The sequence below is a fragment of the Protomyctophum parallelum genome (genome assembly GCF_964188405.1).
Source record: "Protomyctophum parallelum genome assembly, chromosome: 5".
Classification (NCBI taxonomy): Eukaryota; Metazoa; Chordata; class Actinopteri; order Myctophiformes; family Myctophidae; genus Protomyctophum; species Protomyctophum parallelum.
In genome coordinates, this window is record NC_139702.1 from 22,621,956 (window position 1) to 22,631,003 (window position 9,048).

At 40.9% G+C, this 9,048-nt stretch overlaps 1 protein-coding gene across 1 annotated transcript; it reads right to left on the reverse strand.

The window, feature by feature from the left end:
• Positions 1–622: 622 nt before the first annotated feature.
• eri2 (ERI1 exoribonuclease family member 2) lies at positions 623–7,748 on the reverse strand. Its single transcript, XM_083764772.1, has 9 exons — positions 7,656–7,748; positions 7,358–7,422; positions 5,606–5,686; positions 5,329–5,456; positions 5,081–5,240; positions 3,579–3,679; positions 3,412–3,493; positions 3,203–3,291; positions 623–2,315 (listed from the first exon to the last, which is right to left on the reverse strand). The coding sequence occupies exons 1-9, from the start codon at positions 7,676–7,678 to the stop codon at positions 885–887; spliced, it is 2,160 nt and encodes a 719-aa protein (XP_083620898.1). The 5' UTR covers positions 7,679–7,748; the 3' UTR covers positions 623–884.
• Between the last annotated feature and the right edge of the window lie 1,300 nt (positions 7,749–9,048).

Sequence of the window (9,048 nt, forward strand, 5' to 3'; positions counted from 1 at the left end):
TCCCGCGTTGTTTAATAAAAAGCATTTTTATCCGAGGTGTTATTTTGCCATTGGCTTTCAACTACGCGCCCCTATCGGTCGGGAGGAGGGTGGCACTCGGTGTGTTCGATATAGGTAGGCTGACCGCCCTGCCAATACAGACTAATAGGCGAGTGTGCTCCCGGTGTGCAACTGTGGATTTCCCAAACGAACCCCGTTTGAAAAAAGTAGCCGGGGAGCTCGGACAAAAATGCTTTTTCACATTCTCTCACTTTCAGAAGCTAAGTCAGAGGCCGGAGTGCTCTGGTAGGTAGGTGGGGTGGGGGGGGGGGGGGGGGGGGGGGGGGGTCTGGTAGTTAGGGGATTTTTCTCTTTTTTTAAGGTAGTGGTTTTTAATAGAAACGTTAGCGTTGTTTGATAGTTGATAACTTCTCTTTTGTTTTTCAAATAAGCTTGTAGGCCTATGTGTTGTAGGTGTGGTGTTCATCAAAATGTGCTGTTGTAAATAAATGAATAGAAAAAGAAGCACATTAGCACATTTTATTTTTACACAATTAATTCATTTTACAGTTCATAATTTAGTATCCACAATAAATGTAATAAACTCATTATCATTTAATATTAAAAGTGGCATATTATATTTAGCAGCATTCAGACAGAAGTGTCAATACATTCAAAACCTTAAGTAGTGTGATGAATCCAGTACAAAGGACCCCAATGGAAATAGTGCTTTCTTGGGTTTAGAAATCCCTAAAGGACCTTATATTGAACTGTACTTTCCTCTGATTGTCAGTAAAGCTAGTGTTAAAAAGACAGTTATTTTGCACTTAGATTTCATTTGTGAGCATAAAGACCATAAAGCAGCGAAGTCACTGCATCATCCCTGCGTTGCTGATATTTTATATTTAATAGCTCTTTCTTAAATTTAAGGTGTGTGGAGCATGACAGTATAAACTTGAGTTGAAACAGAGAGAGACAGATGATGCAGCAGTGTTTTTGGAATGGCCCTGAATTAAAGCAGACTCCCACTTAAAGAATTCACATCCCTTCTGGATCCCGTTTCCACTGCCTGACCGACGGACTGGACAGCAATAAAACCCTCGCCCATGATTGGGACCACCATTGGCCACAATTTGACGCTTTGAACGTCGCCCACAAGCACACAGTGGAGATGTGACTTTACATGTTATTCTCCTAGATGTTGGCGCAGCAGCACCAGAGTGATTGGTAGACAAAGAGGAAAGGGCAGAGAGAGTCTGGATTGAAGGAGAGGGGGTACGACGCTGCTGGATGTTGTAACTTGAAGAGCGTGAAAGTGCAGAGTGTTTTGCTGTGTCAGTAAAGATAGCAAAGGAGGTCTTCACAGGTTCTTTGTGCATTTTTGAATGCGTTCTGGTTGGGTTCTGATGTGAGAGTACAGATCTGGGTCCCATAAATAATGCATGGGTTTTGTCTGAGACAAAGGACATAGGTCTCAGAGACCTGTCAAGTTTTCGGGATTCATTATGGGATGTCCCTGACTCTTCTTTGGGTTTTTGAGATGCTTTGCCATTTGCTCTTGCGAGATGATTTGATGTGGAGGCAAGAGATTTAGAGTTCTGATTAAACGTTTTAGGCGTGGCAAAATTATATAGGCCTTCCTTATTGATGGGTGTAGACATATTGCGTCCGACAGTACAATTTTCTGGTTTCTTAGTTTTAGAAGGAATTCTTACCATACAATTTAATTTGGTACGACTCCAGACCGAAATCTTTGGCTCTTCTCGTATTAAAGAGCATCTACTGCCACACTCTGATGCGTTTAAGTTATTGATGACACCATCACACTCAAATACCACAGCATCATATGAACCACACCCCTCGTCCATTTCAGTTACAATTTCCTCCTGCTGTACAACTACTGTTTCCTTTGATTCAGAGCTCTGAATCAGCTGGGGTAGATGGGGCAGGCAGTCCACAGTGGTTGAGACTAAAATTAGGCTTTTACTGTTGTTGCGTAATGACATATTGTTTATTACCATTCCAGAGGAAAGGTTTGTAGTAGCCTGTATTTTAGACCTGCGGCTGCTATTCCCACACAAAGGAGTAGTCACACCATTCAGCAGTGTTCTTGGAGAGATGAGACTTTGGACATCTTGAGCAAGTTCTTGGATTGAGTGTGAGGTCTTCTTTGTGTCCACTACCAGATTATGGCTTTCTGAGCACGGCTTATGTTGACAAGACTCTGGAGTCTTACATGAGGATGTTTTAGCTGTGGTAAGGACCTTTTCCTTTTCTTTCTCGCTGGCGACATGATTATTTGCATTTCCAAACAGAGGCTTGGTCTGCAATGGTCTCTATGAGCAGAAAGATTGATGTGATTAGACATGAAAAATCACACCTGTGTGAATGTGAAGTGAGGGGCGCCCTTATAAAATGGACACTATGGGCTCCATTTTCATCCATGGTAAACCCCTTATCCCTAAACTGCTTTGCCTTTTTTTACTATTTTGAAATACATTTTGAAATATTTAAAATATCCAATCTACAAGCTCACAACGTGTCGATGTAGATTGGCTATGTTAACTATTTAAGAATAGTAAGAAATGGCAAAGTAGTTTAGCATGGGCGAAAATAGAGCCATATGCCTTTTGCTCAGACACTGATGTAAAATTCTCCATTCATTGTCAATGGGAATTTAATATTGTGTAGGACGGACATCTACACTAGCTGAATATAGAGTGGCTAAAAATATAAAATGTTTTGTGAATATGGCATTGTTATTACTAAGTAGTCTTTGAAGATTAAAGATTAGAATGGTATAGATGAGAAATTAATGCGATATGGTTAAATAAATAGATATGAGAAGGTAGCGCAAACAGAACAGATGGTGGTAGGATCGTGATGGGGAATCACCTGAGAAAGTCCTTGGGGGATTATGGCATGGGGACGGTTAGTAGTGTGGGAGATGCATCAGTTGGGTTGGCACATGGCATGGGGAAGGTTAGTAGTGTGGGAGATGCATCAGTTGGGTTGGCACAGACACACTCACCCCATCTTGGGGAAGGTTAGTAGTGTGAGAGATGCATCAGTTGGGTTGGCACAGACACACTCACCCCATCTTGGGGAAGGTTAGTAGTGTGAGAGATGCATCAGTTGGGTTGGCACAGACACACTCACCCCATCTTGGGGAAGGTTAGTAGTGTGGGAGATGCATCAGTTGGGTTGGCACAGACACACTCACCCCATCTTGGCTTCTGGTGATCTTCATCACACACCCATCCTGCATCATCCTCAGTGCTAGCTGGGCAGTATTACGTGCATCATCCAGACCTGAGGAAGGCCAGGACAAATGGGAAATAAAGGAAGAAGTCAGGGGAGAATACATTAGGATAAAACAATTTCCTTTTTTTAATATAGTTTCATCAATTAGCTGTTGAATTGTTTTAGTACCAGAATGCTCGCGTCCAGAAAACTGGATTCCTAGGTCTTGCAGTGCTCCATTCAGACCTTTCGGCTTTTTATTGTAAAATGACTGCAAAACACACATGGGAGACTTCATCAATATTGGCAGAAAGAAGGACTGAAAGAAATGAGAGTGTACTGTACAGTGTCTCTACCGTGTAAGTGGCTCTTAGGTCTATCCAGCTGTTGAGTACATCTGGCTTGTGAAGCTGCTTGCGCTTACACTCATACTGCAGACACACTCCAAGATCCCAGTCTGAAGCACAGCAAAAACAAAACAGGGATATTTTGTTAGCTAGTTAGAACCATAGACTGTAAAAAAAAAAATGGACAAAGCGTTCCCCGGGTCTAACATGGAGGTAAAATGAAGCCTGTTTGGGCCCAGCTGGCCATTGGCTGGCTCCGTTTTGGCCCAGCTGGCCATTGGCTGGCCCAGACACGAGGCGGGACTTCCCCCCTTCTTCTCCGTTGGTTTTTATTTTGACTCGAGTGGGAGGGGAATCCCGATCATAGACTGTAACGGTAGCCACGCCCCTCAGAACATGCGCGACTTTATGGTAATTTTTTAAATAAATGGGACCATAATTTTCCAAAAAGAATATTATGACATTAGAAATGAGACTTTAAACTAGTGACTGGAAGCAGAAAGTATTCATGACCATGTTTATTAAAGGTATATTCAGTGATTTCATTCAAAAACCTTAGGTTTCGTTTTTGGCTGTGGGACTTGGCTGTGGGCTGTGGCCTTTCGTCCAATCAGGATAGAGAGTCAAAAACAAAACCTAAGGTTTTTTGACCCCCAGGGGTTAACTGGGGACAGGGAGGAACTCCTCATATGGCCAGCACACTATAGTAGGGAGGATTATCACAACAAAACAAAAAAATAAGTGATATTTGAATTAAGTGAAATCACTGAATATACCTTTAAGGTAATACAGTCTAGGTGAAGTTGGGCCCAAATACATGGACTTCTATGGGGCTATGGGTTTTTCTGGATCCAATGACAGCGCCACAACAGGCCATTATATGAACTTTCAGGAGTTTCAGGCTTCACAGAATATCTGTCTGACTGCCCCCCTGGTTAGAACTCAAACATTTCCATCATGGTACAACTAAATTGTGCTTAGACTTATTTTCAGTCATTAAAGTAAAGGTTCTGGAACTTCCAATACTTTTGTCTTGTTTCTTTGTATATCATATTTTGCAACTGACTTAAACTCAAATTTAAGTGGGTGAAGGGTATTCCATGTTCCTGGAAGCAGCACAATATTGCTAGCAGGGTTGCCAGGAAGGCCTTAGGCCAAGATTGATCATAGAGCAAAAACATTTACTGGCATAATGATTTCAGACTTCACATCACAAAGCCCCTTTATCCATCTACACTTAATTCATGTGTACAGTGGAACAAATGGTAAACTTGTGTTCATGGGTGACAGAAGCCGCGGGGAACAAAATCGACAACATGAAGCAAAACACAATGCGTGTAGGGCAGAGTTACCGGATGCACAGACGAAGCAATGGGCACATATACATACTTATGCCCACTAACCCTTTACTTGGTCGTGGTTTATGTCCAGGTAAATAGACTAATTAATGTCATAAACCAATTGTGGTCAAATTAAGGTCCACTTGTAGACCAAGAGAAGGTGTACAGTACCTGACCATGTGACGAAGGCACAGGGTTTTTTAGAAGCTGAGGGTGCAGAGCCTCTCTGGTCCCTAGGGAAGGCCACACCCTTTTGGAGCTGCAGAGCTTGCAGCCAACGGCTGAACCGACCAAGGCAGATATGGAGGGGAACCCCGGCTTCCACTTGACCCTGTGAGGAGAGAGACCTCATGTTAGAGATGCAGAGAAAGCTATACTGGTAGAACCTGTGACTGCATATTTAATCATATCACGTTCACCTGTGTAATTCCAGTCAGCTCGGTGCAGAATTCCGACAGAACAGGGTGCTCCTGAGGCTGAACATAGTTATGGAACTCTGACTCAACCTCCCCAGTAGATGTGTTCAACAGAACAGCAGGGAACTCGACTACAATGCCATGTGGAAGGAATCAGGAGGGAGAAGGATCAGACAGAGAAATAAGGGAAAAATAAGATGTGTGGTTAGGAAATTAATTATGAAATGTAGCACGAAGCAGCAAGAAATGAGTCTTTCCCGTATATTGCTAGTAGACTTACTGATCTCTGGGCCATAGTTGTTTTTCTCTCTCCAGCAAGTGGACTCGTAGTCAATCACAATCAGGTATGAAAATATTTGATCTGAAATAAGTAGTAGTATAAGTTGTATATATCAAGTATTCTCACATGCAAATGATGCAACACAGTCAAAAAATTCTTTCCATCATAGACTGGTGACAACAAAATTCAATGAATGGGCAAATAATAATAATAATTTACATAGTGGCAGGATTTATTTTCAAAGCAGTGGTCATAGTTGTCACTCAACGCTTGTTTTCTCTGGAGTTAAAAAGTCCCAAGCATTTAATTTTGATGTCACCAGATCCAGATCGAGTGACCAATCTGGGAACCAATCGGCAAAAAAGGGGGAAAACAGCACCCTCTGCTGTTTGTTTTCTATTCTTACCGCCGTCCGGCAGGCTATACGCCAACGGGCTACACAAGACAAGACGAGCAAAATAGGCACTGTCTAGTCAGCTAATCTAGTGAGCTAATTTAAGACTTCCGGTGGACGATCTCTTCAAAATAAGAGTACCCTCTAGAGTATTGAAAAAAAGTTTAATTTGCACATTAAAACTACAAATTAAGCATTTAAATGATGCTAGAAGACACACATTATGTTTCTGTGTAAAAATAAGTAATAAATAAATAATAATATAAATAAATAATAATAATAATAATAAAGTTATCTAAATGGATAAATGCTATTCACTGGAGTGCATGGACTTTATAAAGTGGACACTGGACAAAAGACAGCTCCGCGAGGCAACTATCTGGACATACCCACGCGTTCAGGGAGATGTCCTCTACCACACCCAACTCTCCACTAAGCGGGAGAGGTGTAAAATTCACAGCAGCAGACCTTCTACTGGGGTCAATGCTCAAAAAAGTACCGTTTCCGGACCCAGAATGGACACTGGACAAAGAGTCCTCCGCGAGGCAACTATCTGGACATACCCACGCGTTCGGGGAGATGTCCTCTACCACACCCCACTCTCCGCTAAGCGGGAGAGGTAAAAAGGTATAGGTCAAAGCATCACTGCAAACATAAAGTGCAAACATTGTACACACACACACACACACACACACACACACACACACACATAAATTGATCAAAAGTTAGATGTGGAGAGTGGGGTGTGGTAGAGGACATCTCCCCGAACGCGTGGGTATGTCCAGATAGTTGCCTTGCGGAAGCCTCTTTGTCCAGTGTCCATTCTGGGTCTGGAAACGGTACTTTTGTGAGCATTGACCTCAGTAGAAGGTCTGCTGCTGTGAATTTTACACCTCTCCCGCTTAGCGGAGAGTGGGGTGTGGTACAGGACATCTCCCCGAACGCGTGGGTATGTCCAGATAGTTGCCTCGCGGAGCCGTCTTTTGTCCAGTGTCCACTTTATAAAGTCCATGCACTCCAGTGAATAGCATTTATCCATTTAGATAACTTTTTTATGTTATTTAATTACTTATTTTTACACAGAAACATAATGTGTGTCTTTACAATAACTGTGATGTAATAATAATACTAATAATGTAATGTAATAATTATTTAATTAACGAATTAAATAACCTTATTTTATTCTGAAGGCAACCGGATGTCTTAAATTAGCTAGCTCTCAGACAGGAAGTTTTAAATTAGCTCATAAGACGGAGCCAGCAAAATATCAGTAGGATATATATATATATATATATATATATATATATATATATGTATATTATTCGGCTCTACATAATTATATTTGCACTCCAACTTACTGGAAACTAGTGGTTTCCTTTGTCCAGTGGAGGACTGGGAGCGCTTCCTCACTGATCCCAGTTGTCTGTGGAAGAAGATTGATCAGTATTCGATAACTTACATTGATTTCACAGACATCACCCATTAGTTACTATGGTAAAGTTGTGAATATTAGAAAACAGGTGAATGATGCATGATCAACAAGCTCAAAACGAGATCGACACAAGTTAAACAACACGCCTTTTGTTTCGTTCCTTTTTCAAGCACACTAACTTGTTACGATTTATATATCGACTAACAGGGTCCTCCTAAACTTACTTGGCCAATGTTTTTGTTGCCATCGTAGTCGATCGCTAGCCTCGGTCCCAGGCTCTAAGGTCCCAGGCTCAGGTCGATCGCGGTGTTTTGTTTAAATCATATTTAAATGGGATTATGGAAAGTGTTCTTCTTCTATTTCTTCTGAGTTTCCGGTAGACGCTCGCGTTGGGATTTTTCTCCCTCCCACTGGTGGTCTCGGGTAATGTACCCAGTCCCCACTGTTGAGAAAACTCAGCAGAAGGACCTGCAAGCACTTTAATACTACTCAGTCATGAGACAGTACGTGCAGTTATCCAAAATGTCATTTTGAACAAAATATGTATGGTCCTGCTCTTTCGAAAATATGTCCTGTCAGGTGTGTGCAGTGCACATAGTTTACTTAATTTCTATAGTATATTCAGGGAAAGAATGCAGTAATGAATCTACGGTATATCATTGAATGTTACTTTGTGTTTGTCTATTAGGTAGGCCTACCCAATTGTAAAGTATAATGTCATTGTTTAACTGTATTGTTGTAATTATGGGTTTCATAGAAAGAAAAAAACCTAACCCTCAAGCCTCATCATCTCTTGCTCAAATAGAATAAAGGGCTTAAACAGAACCGATTGGCCATACTACATTCTTACCGATGTACCACGGTGATGTTCAATATCGGGATACCAATGTTATCCAATCAGGACTTGCACAGTAAACCATATTAATGTCTATAATATTATTGTCTGTCTATGCAGTAAACAACTGAAATGGGAAGTGATGAAACAAATACATGAGCAGACAAAATTGTCTGGAACATAAGATTGAAGCTGTTAAAGGAGTTGTTCACATATAAGAATATGGTTTGACCCCAAAAAAATTGCAACAAAAGGTTTCTCAACTTTTTTTGTAGTATTAGGTGTCCTTAATAACATACTAAAAGTTTACCAAAGTTTGACCACCTGAAAGGTGTTATTTTCAAGATGGCCGCCGCCAGTTCTTAAAATACCATTACTCCTCCATTATTCATCCTAGAAAAATAATTTTGGTGTCTAACCCTATGTTTTGGTTATCTAGGAATCCAATTAGCATATATAAATTATATAAAAGTACAATGATATATTAAAGCAATTGTTTATAAGGTTATAACAGTGTAATAGGACATTTCCCTTTTCTATAATGCCGTACTGCTGTATAGGTGAATTCATCACCTATACACAATTCACATTCTGTTGAAGCTTTCAGGAGATTTATTTTGATACCAATAAGGAATATATTCATTATTACTGGGTGGTAATGTCATGTGACATTTGTAAAAGCATGGCTGCCAAGTGATAGACTGCATGGGGATATTACACAAATCATGGAATAAATGTACAGAGAAATGTCTGCCCTTTTTTTTGTAAAGGTGTCTGGCAAT